Source organism: Spea bombifrons, chromosome 4 (genome assembly GCF_027358695.1).
Source record: "Spea bombifrons isolate aSpeBom1 chromosome 4, aSpeBom1.2.pri, whole genome shotgun sequence".
Taxonomy (NCBI): Eukaryota; Metazoa; Chordata; class Amphibia; order Anura; family Pelobatidae; genus Spea; species Spea bombifrons.
In genome coordinates, this window is record NC_071090.1 from 83283616 (window position 1) to 83306808 (window position 23193).

At 41.2% G+C, this 23193-nt stretch overlaps 1 protein-coding gene across 1 annotated transcript in view; it reads right to left on the reverse strand.

Moving 5' to 3' along the window:
- ATP8B4 (ATPase phospholipid transporting 8B4 (putative)) overlaps nt 1-5340 on the reverse strand; it is a 65991-nt gene extending 60651 nt beyond the window's left edge. The window contains exon 1 of the mRNA XM_053465134.1: nt 5262-5340. Coding sequence (XP_053321109.1) covers nt 5262-5289 — 28 coding nt within the window. The 5' untranslated portion in view covers nt 5290-5340. The remainder of the gene's footprint in view (nt 1-5261) is intronic.
- Nucleotides 5341-23193: the final 17853 nt, after the last annotated feature.

Sequence of the window (23193 nt, forward strand, 5' to 3'; positions counted from 1 at the left end):
TTTCAGGGGTACATTACATCCATCATGGCGTCATAGAAGATTGTAGGCAAGTAGGACACTCGGGAGGTGCAACCAAGGAAGGTCCAAGAAACCCGATAATGCTGCCCCAGATCAGACAATTCATTCATGTACTGTGATTGCCGATCTCCTATTCACAGCTTTCATTTTCCCACTCCCCCTGTTTAAGTGAGATTGCAAGGCAAGGACAGAAAGAGTTTATTTTATTTTGATGTATGATTTTTAGGAGTAGAATAAAAAAAAATATTAAAATGGTTTTCTCCATTTGGTAATTCTCATACCAAATAAGGGTTCAACAAAACGCAGATTGCCAGGTAACCATGGTGACTAGGAATTACATCCTGGAGTTTTACCAGCCAGACACAGGCATGTTGTTAGTATGAAGGTGCTCAATGGGGCCGTAGCATGGCCTGGCTCCTGTGAGTGGGCCTTATGTCAAGCTCTATACTACATAACGGGTCAGCAATATAAATACAGCTTCTAATGGAAGCCATTTCTGTCCTCAGTCAAACAGTATATAATTTGTATGGATGCAAAAAACAAGTTGGGATTCATCACTGAACTGAAATGTTTTTCTGGGATGTGAAGGGGTTAAAAGCATTTGAAAAGTTGTAACTTCAAATAAATCTGCTTAAAAGACATCCATACAAAACATATATATATATATATAATTACCTTCCCCAGCACTTATACCTTCAAACGTTTATAATGCTTTCAGCATCAGGGTCTACAAGGACAATCGTCCGTTATGGAGTCTTTTGGCCCTGTCTCTAACTCCCAATACCCACAGCCTCGCCAATTCCCACAAACCCTACACAATGTCTGCTGACTAGCAATCACAATATACAAGCCGGAGCAGAAACCTATTTGCCTAGAAACCTAATGATTTACTCTTTGTTAACGGCTCCCCTGTTCCTTAACGCTTATTAACACAGTGTAATTAGGCAGAATCCCGTGTTTGTCACTTTGTGTGGCTGATGACCTCATCTTACAAAAAGCACATCCGAGAAGATGGTTTAAGAATCACTTAGTATTAATACATTACTGTTACGCGTATCGAAACATTAAGCATCGCTGATTATAACACATGCATTTGTTCACAAAGGACACCTGTATTTACATTATCTTAAATGTAGGTCATCCTGAAATATAGCTTAATGGTTTAATTAAATAGCAAAATTCCATTTCATTTCAAGGATAGATTCTGGGTTTTTTTTGTTGATAAAATTACGTTAAATTGAGGAATGTATACCTTTCGGGTGCACTCTTATCTTCATGTGAAATCTATTTGGCAGAAACCCTCTGAATCTTGCCCAAGTGCTACCTTTTAGGTTGCGTTTACCGTTCCCTGCAATTCCCTGCGATGCAGCCGACGCTGTGCTATCTATGGAGTTAAGCGGATTCCGCATCCTCACGACCGATAATTTGATATGTCGGTTACCTCACAGCCAGGTGGTGTACCAGAGCCCCATTCCCCTTAGTAACAATGCATTATTTACATTGCCAATGCGTATTACCAAGAAAAGAAGAAAAAAAGCAAGGAACAGAGAACCGGAAGAAAGAACCCTCTGTTATAACATTACTTCTGATTTCTGGCACATCAACGCCAAACAGAACAAAATGCCAAATGAGATTGTGATGTAGATCAAAGAGTTTGCGCTTGTAATCTGCCAATGTATACATCACTGACCTTACGCTTTTCTCTAGGGAAAGAAGTTATGCAGCGCTCAGCAAATTCCCTAGCCGATAAATGGCGACATCAGCATGGCCACCATAGGCTGATGCATTGTGTTATCGGCAAAGTGTATAGGTACACGGCAGCCACGATGCCATTCCAAGTCTATAGAAGTTGTAAGTCTAGTGGAAGACGGTGTATTTTTTAAATACTCAGTGTCTATGGATTGCTAGATCCGTACAGTCCCCGGCTGCTGCAATTCAACCACGATACAGTACAATTTCCCCGATCAGTATAGAGAACACATAAAAAATCTGCTTTTAAAAACATAACACGGTAAATTTGTTTTAAACCTGGATTAAAATTATATATATATATATATATATATATATATATATATATACCGTATTTGCTCGATTATAAGACAAGGTTTTTTTCAGAGCAAATGCTCTGAAAAATACCCCTCGTCTTCTAATCGGGGTCGTCTTATAATCAGACCTCAAATAGAGGTCTGACTATGAGACTAAGATCCAGATCCCCCGCACCGCTGCAGGGGACCTGGATCCTTCTGTCTCCCCCCGATTAAACACCCCCCCCACCCCACACACACTTACCGGTGCTTCCAATTTCCTGCTGTATACCGGGGCAGCGGGTTGACGTCCACGCGATCCGCGTAGACAACTTACGCTGCAGCCGGAAGGAGGTGTGGCTAGTAGCGGGGGTTGTCTGCGTCCATCGCGCAGACCTTCCCCGGCTGTCAGAGATCAGAGTTCCCCGCACCTGCACCGGGAACTCTGATCTCTGACAGCCGGGGAAGGTCTGCGCGATGGACGCAGACAACCCCCGCTGCTAGCCACACCTCCTTCCGGCTGCAGCGTAAGTTGTCTACGCGGATCGCGTGGACGTCAACTCGCTGCCCCGGTATACAGCAGGAAATTGGAAGCACCGGTAAGTGGGGGGGGTGTTAAATGGCACATAGGGGGGTTAAAAGGCATATCATGGGGCACAGTGGCATATAGAGGGTTAAAAGGCATATCATGGGCCACAGTGCCATATTGGAGTGGCAAGCCTGGGGGCAGATGTGCGTAACTGGGGGGCAGGTTGGAAAATACAAGGAAATAAAAACAAAAAAATATTTTTCTCAATCATAGCTTTTATTAAAAAATGTAATAGTTTACATGAATTAACATTTACTGGTAAAACTTTTTTCCTATAGGGTCGTCTTATATTCAGGCTTTTTCTTTTTTTCCTAAATTAATATTCAGGTTTTGGGGGGTCGTCTTATAATCGAGCAAATACGGTATATATATCATATTCGCTCGATTACAAGACAAGGTTTTTTCAGAGCAAATGTGCTGAAAAATATCCCTCGTCTTATATTCGAGGTCGTCTTATATTCAGACCTCAAACAGAGGTCTGACTACAAGACTAAGAGCCAGATCCCCCACAGCGCTGCAGGGGACACGGATCCTTCTCTCCGGCAGCTGGTGGAGGTCTGTGCGATGCACGCAAACAGCCTCCGCTGGCGTCACATGACCTTCCGGTGCTCCACCATAGAAGCCCCAGCAGAAGTGCCGGCAGCAGCGGAGGTTGTCTGTGCGCATCCCGCAGCCGGTGAACGTTTGGGGTTAAAAAGGCATATCTGGGAGGCAGAGTGGCATATCAGGGAGGTAGAGTGGCATTTAGGGGGGGGTTATCAGGCATTTCTGGGGGCAGAGTGGCAAATAAAAACAAATTATTTTTTTCATGTGAATAAATATTTACTAGTAAAACTTTTCTTATAGGGTAGTCCTATATTCAAATTTTGGGGGGTCATTTTACAATTGAGCAAATAAGGTACTACTTTCATATAAAATGTATTCTAGGGTAGATTTTTCATGGATATATTTTAGGAATCTTTAGTACGTTTTAATACATTTTAGTTGTTTAAAAGAGATGGCATCAAATGGCCGGATTATGTGACCATCATTAACCTCTAATACTAGACAAGCCTTTGTGTTGTTTTGGTTTTCGCCTTGCAAGTCTCCCATGGACGCCATTTTTGCAGTCTCGTTCTCATTTTGGGACCGTGAACACTAGGTTCTATTACTGTTCTGGTACTCCTGGGAAGGTTCATCACTGATCCAAGCTTTCTCCATTTGTAGATAATGGCTTTCCCCGCGGTTCACTGGAGTCCCAGAGCATTAGAAATGGCTTTGTAACCCTTGGATTTCTTTAGATCGCGGCATCGTGTGCTGCTTTTTGAGCCTACTTTACTTTGCATGCAGGTTCTATTTAATTCACATTTAGACTCAACAGGGCTGGCAGTAATCATGCCTGGTGTGTATAGTGAAATTGAACCCAGTTATTAAATTACATTTATTTAATTGGTTGATTTAGCTACTAAGCTGACATTTATTTTTCCGCATAGGGTCAGGTAGGGTCGGATTGTTTTTTTATTCCCCTTCAATACATTAAATCATCACTTAAAACTGCATTTTACTGCTGTTTACACAGGTCGTCTTTGTCTGTTAAAAACAGTTGGATGATCTGATATATTTAGTTGTGACAACTATGCCAAAATGGAAAAAAAAAAAAAAAAAAAAAAAAAAAAAAAATCAGGGAGGGACAGATACTTATTACACATAAACTGTAAGTGTGTGTATTTAAATGGGTGAACAGAAAGAGGGACATTAGAGTTGAGAACAAAAACAGCAAAAATGGTAAAAATGCTTTTGTTCTCAAGTGGTTAAAAAAATCAAATTCCCTTGATTCTACTATCTTATATGCGGGACAAGAAGCTGCAGGTCTTACATTCCCATAAACCACACTTTGCCCAATCCATTATTTTTTTTACACTCAGCCCCAGGCTTTTCCTTGCCTGATAGACGAGCTTTTTGCTGTAATCAAGCTTGTTCTCCACTGAAACATGTCTGAGGAACACATAACTACATCTGCAACTAAACTTCTGTCTAGACGGATGTAAGAATACCATGGCTGATTTCAGGATCACCAGGGGAGTTAGGTTTCTAATGCTTGCCACCAAACCCCACAAGTGAGCATCTCCCTGTCCACAATGAACAGAAACGTTAGATATACCTATGTCCTAATAGGATTTTAGGACATAGATCTCAATAGCATAATCCACTGACAAAACTTTACCTAAAGCAGACCTTTTCATTCCCACAATATCATAACTCACAACCCAACACAGAGGGACCTCTGTTTGGTATTGGCCCCTTTCCTGAGCTGGCGAGATAGAAGAGCCTGTAGTCCATCCCGATTATCTTTTCAGCATTCCCGAAACGGGAATATAGCGGTCATCAATGGGTTAGAAAATCATAAAATTGTAGAGCAACAACAAAAATACATTCCTATAAATCTTTCCTTCAACACGATCAGGTCTTTGTCATGCACTTATCCGAAAACATAATCATACATACTATATAGAGAGCAGTCTGTTGATTAATGAACACACCATATTGCAAATAAATTATTGGGACCTGGTCCACTGTCATACGATTCATACAATTTTGGTAAACGGTACAGCAGAGTTTACATAAGTTAACTTTGTAGGACAGTTACTTACCAAGTACTTTTGCCTCCCTACAAATCATTGTAGAATATCTTCACTTTTGAAAGTAGTTACGATACAGCCTGTAGATGCTAGAAAGGGAGAATAAAAAGAATCCAGTTGATCCAATATACACATTGAACTTTGCAGTATGCAATATTACATATGCAGAATTAAATCAGCCCAGTAACATTAGTGTTGTTTACATGTAGACAATTTCAATAATGGAGATCTTATGTAGAGTTACAAAAGCTTTCAGGGCTCCCTTTGAGAAAGAGGAAGATGGGAGCAAATAAATTGCACTCTTTGGCTTTTGATGTCAAAAGAGTTGAATGGATAACGCAATAGTTGATGGTTGTAGTTGTGGGGTAATAGCAAGGTTGTAGATGATACAAAAGGTCTGCAGCAGGTTAGACCTTCTGGGTGAAACAAGTCACATGGAAAATAATTTAAGTAATTGGAACAATGCTCATGAGTGTGACAGTTGCAGTTTAATGTTGATAAGTGTAAAATAATGCATTTGGGATGTAAAAATCCCAAAGCACAATATAGCATTAGGGAAACCATGTCAGTCAGTGACAACGGAAGAGAGGGACTTATGAGTAATTATTTCTGATGACATAAAGGTAAGCAGACACTAGTAGCAGGTGTTTCTACAGATTTACAGATCCTTGGTCAGATGTTTAGATAGAACGTAAGAAAATTCTACTTTACTGAGAGAGCAGTAGAAAAATGGAACCGCCCCCCCCCAGTGGAGGCTAATACAGTGGGGGGGGGGATTTAATCACTAAAGGGATAGACATAAAGCTGTCTCCACTACAGCCCAACACCTAGGATTGAACCCCTTACATCAGGAAAAATGGGCAGACTGGATGTGCCTTATGGTTCTAATATGCCGTCAAATTCTTGTGTAATTTTACATATTTTTCTCTTACCCTTTTATTGGGCTATCAACATCAACAAAAGACTTGTTTTTCTCTTGGGCTAATGCACCCATTATTACCCATAATAAATAATCACATAACCTACACCTCTAATTTGCTGACAAAATTTATAACACTCGCTACAAGGACCACCAAGCATCAGCTGGACGGATACAGGTCACCCCAAACTAACAGAATGTGTGATCCTTTTTACAGTAAGGTCAGATATATAGGTGATTAAGAAAAAACAGTGTTTTAGAACGTCATGTCTCAGTTTTTTTTATGTAGTATCCATCTTGTAAAAGAAATCCAAAGTAAAATTGTAAAATGTGGTATTTTCTGCTTCATGTACTTGAAGAGAGTAGAGGGGCCCTTGTCAAATAGCCCATAAGTGAGGTTTATCTTCCGACCATTCATGGTCATCCCAATTTCTAGGTCTGGATAACAGAGAGAGAGAGAAGAAGAAAAAAAATCTTTGTGGTCTCTTCGCCAATGCGAGCAGCAAGGTGACGAAATCCCGGAAATGCTTTCACTGTCACACATACATACTTCCTTTCAGTTTAAAATATACAGAGAAGGCGGCTAGGTGGTAGTTCCCACGGCCATGTCTCGCATGAAAAATAAATGATGGATAACGGCAAACTACGAGATGGTCATCAGACCAAGTTGTAGAAGCTACACTGCCATGAATAATATATAGAGCCGCTGGCAGGTACATCAGACATCTGCAGCTGGCATTTAACCCCTTTAATGTCCAAAGCATGAACTGTGAAACACCACTCCAGAAGAACTCTAAAACATATAAAATTATATTATGCTACTCAGCGCAACCAAATCTAAATAAAATGTTGTTTTAACCGTAACAGCCCTGAGATAATACATAGCAGATAAAACCCAGGTATGGAAGATGTGTAAATATATTGGCAGATCAAATCAACAGGTTGATTATTCATAAAGACAAAACCACAAGCATACTTCATTCCTTTGTGAATTGTAGATACCCAGAGAACGGCTGAAGTGTTTGACAGTAGAGGACTAGGCACCTTGGGAATCTAATGTAATGCAGCAGCAGTCTTTTCCACTGCAAGGAACAACCTCTCTGGCAACAAGGGACCAGGAGGCAATTCATTTAAGTGTCTGAGTGTTAAATTAGCAATGAATTGCTTACTTGCAAGCCACATGATGCACGCTGAAAATTACAACCGTAAATTACAAAAGCGCAAGCAGATGCCAGATATTCTGGGGGTACCTGATGATCATCATTGACAAGAGACATGTCAAGCATTATTATATTTACTGTTATTATATTATATGTGGAGGTGAATCTCCATCTTGAGATTACAAGCCATTTTATATCTTGCAAGCCTATTACAAGCTTTTTCAGTAAACCATCTCTTGGCTGTTGCCTACTGGTCTGTAGCTATGGTCAGCCACACCATCTTGCATCCCTCGCTGCCCAGTGGATCCTCCTGCAGTAGAACTCTAAGGTGTCCCGTTCCTCTTATGCTCTGGCTCTCTTTAACTACAGTGGACGGCCGCAGCCTTGCCACACACAAGATGGCCGTGTTTGAACATCCCATCATTGTAAAAGCCTCAGATATTGACTAATCCTTGTCCTCTGATGGTCATACTTGTTCTTCTAAAGTACTGAGCTTCTGTTTGACCCCAGCAATTCTGTTCTCTGGCTTCCTGATTTGCTCTGTTACACAACTACCCTGAGCGTCGGCTTCCTGACTATGGCTTGTCCTGACTACCCTGCATGTGCACCCTTAAAGTCTGTCCCCAGTCTCGGGGAAACTGGTTGTAGGGCGAAGAACTCTTCTGAGATCGACACAGTGCCCTACCCTCCACTAGCGTCTGCTCTGACACGCTGAGCGTGACATTGGCTAGGGACTGCAAATCCCTGAAATAAATGGTGCTAAATGGAAAAAAGGAGGGGGTTTGATAAATATCCAATGAGTATTTAAAGCAGGAAGACAATTCTTTCGTGTCACATATCTGCCACAATGCTAAAAATCCCAGAGAATCATATTTGCATTTTTAATTATGTGCTTTAAGAAGTGGTGCAAGGAATGCCGCCACAATGATCAGTGATGCCAGCGCGTGCTTGCTCCTCTACAACTCGAGGCAGTAATTGTTTTGAGGAACGTTGCGAGGCATGTCACACAGGATTAGGTCAAGCTGTGAAGACACGACATTTAGAACACACAGGTGGTTTGACACAGACTCTAAAATAAGGTTTCTGTTTCATGTGGATCTGCGTGTGCTTGATGAGAGACCCAGCAGTGTTTCAGATTACCTGATTCATCTTCATGCAAGTGTCCTATCTTTGTAAGTTCCTGTTCTTGTACGGGTTGGTCACGTTATCTGAAATGAGAAAAAACCTTTTAAGCACCATATTACTACATATTTCCGGCTCCTGAAATCACATTAAGGCTAAACGTCTGTTTCACAGTAATCTTATATTTGGCTTGTACGTGACGTTGGTCAGCAGGAGAACCGAGGACTGCTTATGAAATGTGATTTCTACAGCACGGAAATGTCCTTCCCAGCTTCCAAACATGGATGAAAGATTTAGGAAGGTGATCAAGAACATCTTGCAGTTTAACTTGGATCTAGTTTTTGGAAGGTGGGGGAGGGGTAAATCCCCTAATCTAAATGCAGTGCAGCCTGACGAGCGGAGAACTGTTCTGCGAGCCGTCTATGGACATCTGTACATTATAATATATATACATTGCTTATCGCCAACTTGTACTCGTTTCATTACCCCATATACTCCACTTTGTAAATAAAAAAAATATTAAAAATCAAATGCATTCTAGGAGCTCATATTTTGTAAGTACATATATATCACTGTATTGTTCAACTTAATATTACACATAAATAGAGTGCCCAAAGCCATCTTGCCTCTTTAAGCAACAGCATTTTATTTTTTTATTTTAAATACCTAAATTCACCTTTCTGGGTTTCCAGAAACTGATTTATAGTGGCGGGAAAGGACATCACCTTAACAGTCAGAAAACAGATTACTTAACACTTATTTAATTGATAAATGTAGCTTAAAAAAAACGCTGTCAATGTGTACATGTTATGAGGTAACGTGAAAAGAAATGAAGCAATAGAATTTCTACAAGGTACTGGGAATGTATAGTCACTGGTGACCTCAGCAGAATAACAAGTTGAAACTGATATATTGATGTGGTGAAAATATTCCCCCCAACTACATACAAGAGCTAACATGCACCACTGCGCATGGACAAGTGGTATATTTAATTACACTAATTGAAAACAGAACTACTCGCTTTAAGTAGTTTTGGTACATCAATCTAGATATGCTAAAAGCTGTTGGCATGACATCTGCCCTTTAATATTTCATGAATGTGAACCTCATGTGTACAATAAAAATAACTTCCAGGAGTCCCACTTTCCCTGGGACAGTCCCAGTTTCCAGGCACTGTCCTGCTTTTGCAGGCAATGGGGATCACGGGCCAGTTGAGGAGAGCCGTATATCTCCCCCTGGCCGGGCTGAGGGGCTATAAAATCAACGGAGGCCTACACTGTTGCAACACAGACCCCCATCGCACTTGCACAGTAAAGAGTCCTTTCGGGTAAGACGGGCAGGTGGTCTTTGCTTGGCCACCTCCAACCTTGAGCTTGACTAGACTTCTACAGCAGCCACCTTTACTACAAGTAGAAGCGTAGTGTGTGGCCACATTTATCCAACAGGTAGCCGTAAAACATGCCTGCCGGAGCTGTGAGCGGGAGATGTTCCTGGGCCCTGGCCCACCAGGAATCCTACGCCTGTTACTACACCGCCAAATACTACCCTTTATATTATATAAATTAGTATTTATTTACCCGAGATACAATTACAGTAAATTATGTAATATTTGAATGTTGTATACCACCTGATTCAGAAAGAAAAAAAAACACAAATTACATCAGAATAAAGAAATCTGACATTTCAGCAATATATATATATATCTCAGTTTATAAAATGACCAGCCTCATAACTATTTCCTGTTAATAACCACATTAATTAATAAGCATTCTATTTTATAAAAGCAAAATTCTCACACTGTGGGAAATTATCATTCCCCTCCATTAATTGCTGCATAAACAATCTGAGCGAAACTAATTTCTCAGATAAATTCATTTATTTCACTGTCCCAGTTCACCCCAAAATAACATCTATCAACTATATTTCATTGCTTTTACAAATTCTGCCCGGAGCTAATCAACCGAATCAGCTAAAAATGCATTCTTCATCTCTTGAGCCATGTCTCACAATTTATAGCCCCATCGATAAAGAATGCACAAGAATGTACTTACTAACGTACCTTAATATTAATTATTTAACCCTGTTACATGTACAGGGAGATATATATATATATATATATATATATATATATATATATATATATATATATATATATATATATATATATATATATATATATATATATATATATATATATGTTTGGACAGCAAACCCAACACCGGCCCTTTGGCTCTAACTGAATACAGAGCTGAAGTGAATATCTATATATAATGGCAGGGATATTAACGATTACAAGCTTGCATGCACTGGCCAAAACACGGCACTAACGCTTTAGAATTATTCATTTTTTTTTATTTCTTTTGAATTTAAAACATTTTAAATTATTAAATGTTTTGTAAACTTGGTTGAAATTACCAATAGGACTCAGAACGGGCATAATCTAACCCCGTTATGCTTTTTGCGGCAACATTTTTTTGAGAGATACCTACCTTCCGCATATGATCCTAAAAAAGTTTATTTAAGAATTTTTTTTAAAGCCCCTATATCGAATAAGTGCCTCTTGCGTGGGTTTGCGCAGAATACTCCATATGCATTTGCCCCTCTGACCGCTGAACACATATCTTCACCCGTGAAATAATTACCTCCAGTAAGCCCCAGCACTGGCTCCACAAACAGCTCGAGGGGTCTAATGACCCTGTGCCTAGGAAAGGAAGGCACTCAACGAGACAGCTTTCCTGCCACTGATTGGCTACTCCTCTCGTCAGACCATGGAGGACGATGGGGAGCTGCAGCTTCTGCCTTAGGAAAGCACATTATTTTTTCCCCAAGTTTTAAAGTATTTACAAAGTAGTTTGATATGTATTATTTTTTCGATGAGGCTGTCACGGACGTTATTCTGTCCCTTTTAGGCGGTTTGTTACGGCAGGAGAGGTTATGAACTTTAGCCCAAAAGTCATTTTTACGAATCGCTCACGAGAAACTATTGAATGACCTACAGCAGGTTGTGAAATGGACCAAACAAATAAAGCCAACTGAGATTTTCGCCATGAATGTTGGTTTTACAGAACCCAGCCTCCCACGGAGTTCACCTACCCGAGCTTCTCAGCGTCTCCCATTTCCATTCACTGCCGCTATTGCCCTTCTAGCGGGCTGATGAGCTATAGGCCCTGGAGGCGATATATGCGGACGAGGTCCTAAACTACAACACATTAACAACTCAAAATCCATGGACTTCCTTAATGGTTTTTGCCCAACGTCAGATAAAGCTGGCTCGGTCATGGCTCCTTAATCCGTAGCTTCTGAAGGGTCACATTAGTTGCAGCCATCGAGGACCGAATCATGAAAACTAAAGGCAGATGACATTCTAGTAACAGGAAATGACCGTCGCTGTGAATTCGCAGAAGACTCGCAACCTGTGGTCGGCGGCATGCTGTGCAACTGTGTTATACGTCTACCCACTTCTTCCACCCCGCGCCACAAACACGATCCCTAGATTATAATCCGCAAATACCGAATAGCGAGACTCCAAAGACTATTTGCCAGCAATAAGCATCACTAGTGGAATTGTGTGTGGCCATTGTGGCCCCTGCACGTAAAATGGCTCTCTTGTGGGCTAGTAAAAATGTCACTAGATTGCAGGCTGGCGAGCAGGACCCTCTTTACTTAACGCACGTCATTGCGTCCATCACTTCTAGTTGTGTCAGACCCCCGGCTATGGACTGTAAGAAGCGTGGCGGAAAGAGTTAAAGTGTTCTCCACACACCATGGCAGTGATCCATGCAGAACAATACAGAGCCTATAAGTTTATACAGACCCCAAAACACTCCATTAACCCCCCATTGGCTGAATAATATAATAGGCACAGTGTGATTAGGATCACTTTATAAGAGATCCGCTATGCCTTACACATAAGCCGGGGAACGGTGCAGGGGGGGGAGATCCCCCTGTACCTGAATGCGGTGTGCTGGGTCTGAGGTGGGGTCGGAGGGACGTATGCCGGGGGAACCCGGGGTTACCATGTATCCTGGAGGGTGTGGGGATGCCCGATCGGAGGGGGGCTCGGGCACTGACCGTTCCCATTCACACGGTACGAGGCACCCGGAGCCCGCATGCACGGAGGCCTTTGTGCGGCTTTGTGTCTCTCATTGAACGGAGGGGCTGCCGGCCCCGACATCTCACCGGGCGGACTTACCGCGGATGCAGACCGTTAGGTAAACAATCATCTTCTAGTCTTCCAGCGGGGACAGCAGCGAGGGTGGAGCTGGCCAGTGTCGGGCAGGGAGCTCCGGGGATGAGTGTGAAGTCACAGCCCGAGGAGGAGGCGCTCCAGACAGGGGACTCTGGGCTTCCGCTGCCTGTGTGCGAGGCGGCCGGGCTCAGCCTCATCACAGCTCCCGGCTGCTGCGTGAGCCTCGCCTCGCCTCTCCAGGGGCCTCCTCCTTAAAGCATACAGGTGCTTCACGGCTGGGATATAAAAACCCGTCTTAATGGGGATTTTCTTAATAAAAAAAGTGCAGACTTTATTTATATATAAATATATATATATATAACCCCCAAGCATCACTGGGGGGAGTGTGTATATATATATACACACACACATATATATATATATATATACAAACCAAAGGGAGCGGCTGCACACTCAGAGAATTTATTAATATACACAGGCTTTTATTTGCCCAGGTGCTCCAAAAATAGCCAGATATATGAAACCAAAGAAAAAATGGGCACTCACGGGTCTTTGCAGCAAAGTGCATTAAGCACAATTTTATTTCAACCAGCACAGCCAACGTTTCGGACCACCTCCGGTCCTTTCTCAAGGCCTTGAGAAAGGACCGGAGGTGGTCCGAAACGTTGGCTGTGCTGGTTGAAATAAAATTGTGCTTAATGCACTTTGCTGCAAAGACCCGTGAGTGCCCATTTTTTCTTGTGCTTAATGCACTTTGCTGCAAAGACCCGTGAGTGCCCATTTTTTCTTTGGTTTCATATATATATATATATATATATATATACACACACACACACACACACACAGTATAAGGACAAAAGTATTGGGACACATAGTTACATAGTTCATAAGGTTGAAAAAAGACCTAAGTCCATCAAGTTCAACCCTTCTTGATCCAAAAGAAGGCAAAAAACCCTAATTAAGCTACTTCGAATTCTGCCATCAGGGGAAAAAAAATCCTTCTTGACTCAAAGAAGCAATCTGATTTCTCCTTGGATCAAGAAGCTCTAAAATATTATTCTATTTATTTCCCTGAATGTCATACCTTTCTAATAAAATATCGAGGCCCCTTTTGAAGGTATCTAATGTATTTGATAACACCACCTCCCTTGGCAGTGAATTCCATACCTTTATTGTCCTTGCTGTAAAGAATCCCTTCCTTTCTCGTCTATGAAACCTGTGCTCTTCCAGTCTCAGAGGGTGACCTCTTGTTCTTTGTATATTTCTGTTAATGAACAGGTCACTGAAGAGCTCTTTATATTGGCCCTGTCAATTGACACCTGACCATTGTTATACCAACAGGGATTTGATGACATTGCATTCTAAATAAATAGACATTAATATGTAGTTGGTCCCCCTTTGCAGCTATAACAGCTTCCACTCTTCTTCTCTGTTCACGAGATTTTGGAGTGTTTCTGTGTGAATTTTTACCCATTCATCCAGTAGAGAATTTGTGCGGTCAGGCACTCGTGTTAGACGAGAAGGCCTGGCTCACAATCTTCGCTCCAGTTCATCCCAAAGGTGTTCCATGGGATTGAGGTCGGGGATCTGTCCGGCCAGTCAAGTTCATCCACACCAAACTCATTAAACCATGTCTTCATGGACGTTGCTTTGTGCACTGGATCACAGTCATGCTGGAATAGAAAAGGACCTTCCCCAAACTGTTCCCACAAAGTTAGAAGCATAGAATTGTCCAAAATGTCTTGGACAAGGCTATGCTTCCAACAACATGGGAAAAACTGTCCACGGAAACATTCCAATATCTTGTGGAAAGCCTTCCCAGAAGAGTAGAAGCAGTTATAGCAGTAAACGTAGGGACTAACTACATATTAATGTCTGGGTATTTAGAATGTAATATCATAAAAGTCCCTGCTGGTGTCATAGTCAGGTGTCTCAATACTTTTGTCCATACAGTGTAACTCGGTTGCCAAATGTCCTGATTTCAGAGCCTGTTTAAACTTAAGGATCAATGGCGGGTTTAAATCCTGGCTGGGTCAACTCAGCCTTTCATCCTTCTGAGATCGATGAATGAGTACCATTGATTGGGTAATAATAACAACATCATTATTCTGCTGCTGATTTGGTAAATTCTGAGAGCGTGCTCACTTTGAGTCCCACTGGGGAAAAATGCGCTATATAAATACTAGTTGTTATGTCGCTGCAATCAAGGGGCTCTGCTGGTGGTGCTAACCACTCCATGACCCAAGAGGTCAGTTGGTTGACAGCCAGTCGCCCCCCCCCCCGCACTTCTCTGCACATGATCACTGCAGCGAGTGAAATGCAGAGGTAATGCAGCTCTTGTAAGCATTAGATTTGTCTCTCTACTCTCCTCCTCAATCTGATAATTAGTTGGAAAGAGATAGAGAACTGTACAGGTTTATTTCAAAAATATATTTTTTTTAACTTGATCACTTTTAGTTAACTGAAGGTTTTTACTTTTTTTGGATATTTAATTGGATTTAGTTTGTGTGTTAGATGGTTAGTTGGGGATTTGTTAGATTTGGGTTAGGTAGGGGTTAAAAATAAACTTAAAATACATTTAAATTCCAGATATATATAGGGTCGTTTTCAGGGCAAGTTAATGAATATATTTTGTGAACAAATGCATTATTTTTTCTTTCTCTCATTTCCTTCAAATTTTATTCATAAAAAATGTTTTACATAAACGAATATGGTTTCATAGGAAAAGGGAAAAAAAGGTTCTACTTGCTTTCCAGAAAAAGCCAATGTATAATTTGTGAGTACAAAGAAAGAGGGAAATAATGTTTAAAGAAAGGAAAAACAGGAAAACTATTCTGGTTCTGTAGTGTAAAATAGCCCCAATGAGAGTTAAAGCTAAGGTCCGATCATAGTAGAGTTGCAGCACCATGATCATGTCCTGCTCAGAACTTGTCCCACGATAAGATGCGCTTTATGTTATGAAGATTAGGTATTTCTGTTACGTAGTGAAGTCCTGCTACATGAGGTGGCGTGCGAGTGATGTTGGATGACCATGTTCTGTTAGATATTGCAGGTGCCAGAAATAGACCAGGGAATGGCCGAAGAGTTAAGTATTCTACATATCACATAAATTACCAGTTTGCTATATTCATTCATATAAATGTAAAAATATATACACATTGGTGTTATATGCACACAAAGCGGAAGAAGTGGTACTCAAGCTGTTGCTTTGCAGAGTTTGAAAGAGAAGACAATGTGTGTGTATATGTAAAATAGAAAGTTGGACCAGGAGGGAACAGGTTTTTAACTGGAACTTAAGGCTTCATATTAATTAGTGTTATGTATATGTTGTAGGGAAAAGGTCCCTCCTCCAGGTACGCTGCTGTTAAATGTGCACTGGACATCTGCAAATAGTGAGAGTCAGAAAATTGTAAATCACACTCAGGAATAGGCAAAGTGTCCGTACAAGGACACCAGTGTCCGTGGCAAGGTTTGCGAAGGTCTATAGAAAATCATTAAATTGACCATCACAGACCCCAGTTAATGTCCACCATGAGCAATGTTGGTGCCTATCCCTGCTCAGGACTATAAATTATGTGGTGGGCTGACACCATGATGCCATGATGAGACACAATATATAATTAAACATTTAGTTTTCCTTTCCCAAGGTAAAAACCAGTCCAATGGCAGCCTCTTGTGGTCATGTTGAATGATGAGCCATTGCCTCATCATCATCTCATGAAGAGTTCAGCTTTCTAACCCTGAGGAGTACACGTTACAATCAACACTCTAGAAAACAACACTCTGGAAATCATAGGGAAGACTTTCCCTAAACAAAGAATAATCATGTAAGAAAGGGTGTATCTTTCCCTTTAAAAACACTGACTGGGAAATACATGTTAGTTTGATCTGGAATGCTTGCTATGCTATGTTCTTGTAGCAACACATCCTTCTGTAACATTCCATCCTTCTTAGAGTTTTACAGCTCCTGGTAGTTATTGAGTTTTCCGAGGCCTTGTAACTAAATCTTCCATTTATTGTACTTGTTCATGTGTTTATGATGAGTTCTTCTTTTCAGTTTACTCTTAGGTAAAACCACCAACCACTTCCCTTGGAGCATGTCTCACAAGTTGATAAACAAAAAACACCTATTTCTGTTGTGGACAGTGGTACACAGGAACTGGAGAGACTCCCCAAAAATGGAAGGAGTAACTCAATGTGTTAGAACATATGGAGGGATAGTACAGGTCAGCAATTTAGCAAAACCACCAAAGACCGTAAAGAGGCAGGAACATGAGACATGCACGGATCAGACAACTATCAGGAGCAGGCTAGCAGGAGGCCACTTCCTAGCCCACCTCCTGGGGTCAGTGTGTAAAGTTAGATGGCAGGTGGATCCACAACATATTAACGCAGGGTTAGGGCAAAGATCATGACACAGACACCCGCTCCTGTGTCCACATAATGTCAGGGATCTCTTACAATTCCAGGATAAAATGTATATTGTATGTCCACATGTTTGGCTCTAGACTAGCAAATATTCCAACTAGTATTAAGATCTCTTCTTTCTTCTGTTTACTGATTAATTTCTATTGTTCATTTGTAGTGCACCCTAATGTCCATTTCTTTGAATATTAGCTTAAATTAGCTTTATTCATTCAATTGACATTTTAAAACTCTAGTGTACGCATCAGTGAAAATAATGTATGACTACTACGGATTTCACCCTTAGATATTTAATATATTTTTTTTATTTTGCCAGATGTTGTTTGATATTTCTACACTATGAGTTGTATTTTACACAAAAACATTTGATTACCTTTTTCATTTAGATAAAATGTCTGCCCATTTAAAAGTCACTGGTCCGCAGTTTATAAAGAAAAATTCTGGAGCTGAGTATTACATGTTACAAGCAATCTCCATAGCAACCAATGGAATGTCCCTTCTGATTGTTCTACCTTCAGCACTTTGGAACCCAGAATTGTTCTTTATTGTTCACTCTCTCTTAGAAATACTGCATAAAACCGATATATTTTTCTATGGATCACACCCCCACATATTTACACAGTGCATATAGGAATGCACATATATATTTTAATTGTGAAGTTGTCAAAGCTGTTAGGAAGGCATCAAACATCAAAATGGTGAACAACTGTACTGTAAATTTAGTTCCATATGTTAGAGTTTTCTAACATCAGTAAGGAAATGGAAATTACTAATAAATATGTTTAACAGTAAATCTAACGGAACCTTTTTTCTGGTAGGCTCCACCTAACCGAACAGTCATTTGCATGTCTTGATTTGAGTACATTACGTTACATTTATTTTTATAGCACCAGCAGATTCAGTAAAGCTGTTACAATAAGAGATAGTGGAAATAAATGACAGTTTAAAATCACATAGCACATGTTAACATATACTAGCAGAGAAGGAAAAAATGGCCCTCCTTTTGTGACTTTACAATATATTTAGTGGTTGAGGAGGAGTGAGACTGTAGAGAGGACTCCTTTGATGAGTTCAGTGGTGGGATTCAATTTTCTTAGTAAACACTTCCGAGATTTCGTACTAAAAAATAAAAACCTCACACACACTCGGGCAGTCACTCTCTCACACACACACACTCAGGCAGTCTCTCACAAACACACAGACTCAGACGGTCTCTCTCACACACAGACCCAGTCTCACACAGACTCAGGTAGTCTCTCCCACACACACAGACTCAGTCTCACACAGACTCAGGTAGTCTCTCACACACACACAGACTCAGGGGTTCTCACACAGACTCAGACAGTCTCTCTCACACACACAGAGTCATTTACATTTACTCTGTATTTACATTTTTGTAAATCTACTTCTTGAAAACAAGGTGAAAACTGCAAGAAACTATTTGACTCAAATTGGTATATGCCGTTTTCACCTTTTTTTCAAAATGTTTTTTTTTTTTTTACAAATCTATGATGCCTCCTTTGATGTTTTATCAATTGCATTTGTCATATAAAAAAAATCACAAGCAATCATCTAAAAAGCACCAGTGCATACTTTTAATTACCATTAATTAATCACATTAATTAACTCTGTCACTAAACATGGGACAATGGGAAGCTATTTAGTGACAAAGATGCCTATAGGAAATTAGGGACAGAGTTTGCCTTTGCCCCCAGTCTCCCATAGCCATCTTTGTCCCAGCCTCCCACTGCCAAGCATGCCCCCAGTTACTTCCACTTACCTGACCGAAGACCCCGATGTGCACTCTGTTGGATTCCCACTGCTAAACATCTGTGCGATACAGACAACCCCGCTGCTGCTGCCAGCGGCTCCACCCACCCTCCTCACTGAACGGTGCTGGCACCGCCCACAAAGGTCATTGAGCAGCGCTGGTGCCGCCCACGAAAGTTATTGAGTGGCGCCGGCTGACTCACTTCTATTTCCAATCGACAGGGGTGGCATTTTAAGAAGCCGTCCCCGTTGATCAGAAATAGAATTGAGTCAGCTGGCCAGTGCGACTCAGTGACCTTCGTGGGCGGTGACAGCCCCGTTCAGTGAGGAGGGTGGGTGGAGCCGCCGGCAGCAGCGGGGTTGTCTGCATCGCAGAGACGTCAGCTGCTGCCGGAAAGGAGGATACAAGTCCCTTCCAGCACTGCAGGGGATCTGGATCCTAAACCCAATTATAGACTGCACAACCACTTTAAGTGTGGGGGGGTGCGGCCTATAATAGGGTAATTAAGAAATGCTTTGCGCGAACTGATCTTTGTTTTTTTCTTTTTCTTGTTAAAAATTTCAAATATTTTATTTTTTGTATAGTTATATATACAAAATTCATGTATGTGCTGTTCATCAGATTTGGTGCATCGGGACTGGAGCTCATGGAATATCCACAGCATAAAACCGATGCTTTACAAGATGGAGGACAAGAGGAGCAAAATGTGCTGCCATGATTAGCACAGAGATGTAAAGCAGCTATTTTGTTTTTTGCTTTTTTGATGCTTGAAACTGCTGAGTTTTGTTCTTGACAGATTTCAGGAGCATGGACAGAGCTGGGTCTGTGGTTTTCACAGCAGACGTCCCTTTCTGCTGAACGTTCTCCAGTTTGGTTTCCTGTTCCTTAACCGCCGCTGCATGGCTTGATGGTTTTTGTTCTCGTCTTCTAGCTTTTTCTTCAATAACTGATCATTTTTTAAGAAACGGTTCGTGCGAACGGTGTGAACCGGCTGAATCCCACCACTGGATGAGTTGATTTAAAAAAGGAGAAGTCTGCTACCTGTTGGGGGTGTTAGGAGGAGGGGTTGTATGCTTCTTAGAATAGGTGGGTTTCAGACAATGTTTGAAATTATGAAGTCTGACGGAACTGGATAGTAAATTCCAGAGAAGGGGTACAGCATATGTGAAATCATGAATACACAACTGGGAAGGGGTAATAACGGTAGTAGGCATAGGAGGGCAGTAAGGGGTGTATTTGGATACAAGAGTAGAGATGTAGGATAGCGCAGAGTTGTTAAGGGCTCTATAGGTCAGGAGTTTAAATTTCATTCTGAAGGGTACAGAGAGCCAGTGGAGTGATTGACACAGCGGGACAGCAGCTGAAGAACAGTGAGAAGGGAAAATGAGTCAGAGATAAAAAGCAAATAAAGCCTTTAGTCTTGTGTATTTATTGTAAATGTAGTAAAGAAGTTACCTTAACCTAACTGTAGTATAAGAGATTGCAAGCTTTCAAGACTATCTTGGTCTCTTCTTCAGGCATATTATCCTAAAGAACAGACCTATGTGATCTATAATACTTCAATTAGACAATAAAGGTAACGTATTTAACAAATATGCTCTTAAACATTTGTTAATTCATCTAAACAAATTGGGAAAAAGTTGCATACCATGGCAACTAGTTTGCTTCTCTAAACCCTGGAGATGACATAGGTATTTCATGCCCCATCACAGAAAATCATCAAGTTTGGTCTTTGTTTTATTTTCCTTTAAAACAAAAGAACACGTAGTGTGTACCAAAAACTGCCATTTACGTGTTTTATACATCACAAGGTAAAGTGACATTACAGAAAATATGCATTTCATATAACATTACAGATGCTTGAAATGTAACCACATTTCTATTATTCGGCGCTGGAACTATATTTTAGAATGATCTTTACTGTTTGTGAATGAGAAATCACTGTCCTAATTATTTGGCCTTCTACCATTATACCAGTTACTGACTGGCTGCTCAGCTGGATGCAAGAATTAGAACTCTCTGGCAGTTGTCGCTAAATACCACTAATTCTTTGTTGAATGGCAGCCTCCCAAAGTTTAACCTCTAGGCAACCATCTCTAAGCTGGCACTGCTTGGAAATACTTACTATTAGATGGAGGCTGTCATCTAAGAGAAATGAATCAACCGAGAATGAAGGGCCTACATGTTCTTTTCTACTATTCTTAGTAATAGTTCTGCACTATTCAAGATATATTTAAGAAAGAGGTATCTTATGTACTTATTCCTCAGCATCAAATTACCTCCAAACTGGCCTTACCTAACTGACTTATAAAATAATAATATTAAAAGGAAACTACAGCCATCATATACACTTTAATGCATATGGTAGGTAAATGTGTGCTGGCGATTGGTTGCAGGGATATGATGTCATACCCTGGCGCTTAGCATTGAAGCTGTGCGCCCAGCGAGGGAGTTCTGAAGCAGAGGTCTGAAGAAACGGACCTTGCGCTTCCACCAAAGCCAGTGGCAAAGGACATAAAGAAGAAAAAAGCAGAGAGAGAAAGGTAAGAGATTGGGAAAGGGGTGGGGGTAGATTCTGGTGAGAAGTAAAGACAGAGGTAAAGATAAATAAGAGAGAAATTTGGGTTGAGAGGTAAAGAGAAAGGAGAGAGACAATGAGAAAGGGAGGTTATAGTGAGAAAGAGATGGGGACATAAATAGATAAAGAATAGGAGAGATAAAGAGAAAGAAGAGAAATAAAGCAAAAAAGGAGGGGTAATGAGAAACGAAAGAGAGAGTGTGTTTGTATTTTGAAAGTGTGTGTATGTGGTTGCAAGGGCAATTGTGAGATTTTTTGAGTATAGGGGCAAACATGAATGTGCGTTTGTATGTATGTACGTATGATGGGCAGGTGTTTGTAAGGACAGTGTATGTGTATATGTGTAGATTGTGACTGTCTATCCATATGTTTGCTGTTTAGGGCCTAAAGGAAATAGAATGATTCACATTTAAACACAAGAGCACTATTCAGTATTGTTTTAAATAGAACCATGTCTGTGCTTACCCTTTGTTAAAATGAGTGAGTGTGACTGTAGGTCTCAGTGTTGCAGGTTAAATTGTGTGTATCATTATACAGTGTTAGAATAAGTTTGTGTGTGGGGGAAACAGTGTACAAATTAAAGTATGTACAATATGTGTCAGTGTACAATGTGTGTCACCATATAGTGAGTGTCAGTGCACAGTGCTACAATAATGGCATGCGTGTTCAATGTTTTCCAGTGTGTGTCCTTTGGGGGTTTATCAAGGTACAGTGTTAAACTGCATTGGGTGTATGGTGTTAGGGTAAGCTTGTGTTAGTGTACAGTGTGGGGTGTGCACAAACTGTGTGTTAGTGTATGACGGTTGAGACTGAGTATCTGTGTTAGCATATAGTGTTATAGTGTATGAGTCAGGGAGGTGGTGCAGTGCACTAAGCAGTAAAGAAGCTGTACAGAGTAGGGGGCAGGCCAATTACTTCCTGTGGTGGGGTGTGATGCAGACTGTGTACCTGGCTCAGCTGACCCTGCATAGGAAATAATTGCTTTGCATTTGACTCTGTATAGCTTCTTCGCGGCTAGGTTTTAAAAATATGTAAAAGAATGGGGAGATACACAAGAATATTCTTGTCTGGATGCCGCTAAAATTAAGTTAAATTCAGGAGTATTTGGGGGTTGACCAGGGTCACTTAAGGTTGACTGACCCCCCAATTGAAGCACGGCTACATTGAAGAATAGGCTGAGGCAGGGTAAGTGAGTGTAGTGAGTGTGTTTGAACATGTGTCTGGGTATGATAGTGGGTGTGTCTCTGTTTGTTATTGTGGACATGTGTTTTTCTGTGTATGTTAGCATGGATCTGTGTATGTGATTGTGTTTATATGTGTGTGTCTGGGCATGTTAGTGTTTGACTGGGTATGTCAGTGTTTGTGTGACAGAGTATGTTAGTGTGGACATGTGACTGGGTATGTTAGTGTGTGTCAGGGGGTATGTTAACGTGTAGGTATGTTACTGTGTGTCTGGGTATGTTATTGTGTGTTTGGCTATGTTAGTGCGTGTTTGGGTATTGTAAGTGTGAGTGAGTGTGAGGGTATGTTAGTGTGTTTGGGTGTGTAAGTATGGGTGTCTGTGTTACAGATCGGATATGACCCCACGGGTTCACGCAACACAACCTTTTGCCTGGAAGTTTTGCCAGGACTTACCTCTTTATCCCTACTCCCGGAGCATGCCTCCCTCTATCTAGTTTGTGCCTGCTGGCACGGGCGTAGGAACCGGGGGGGACGGGGGGGACGGATCCCCCCCAGGAAATCATGCGGGGGGGACCGATAATATAGAAATCCCCCCCAG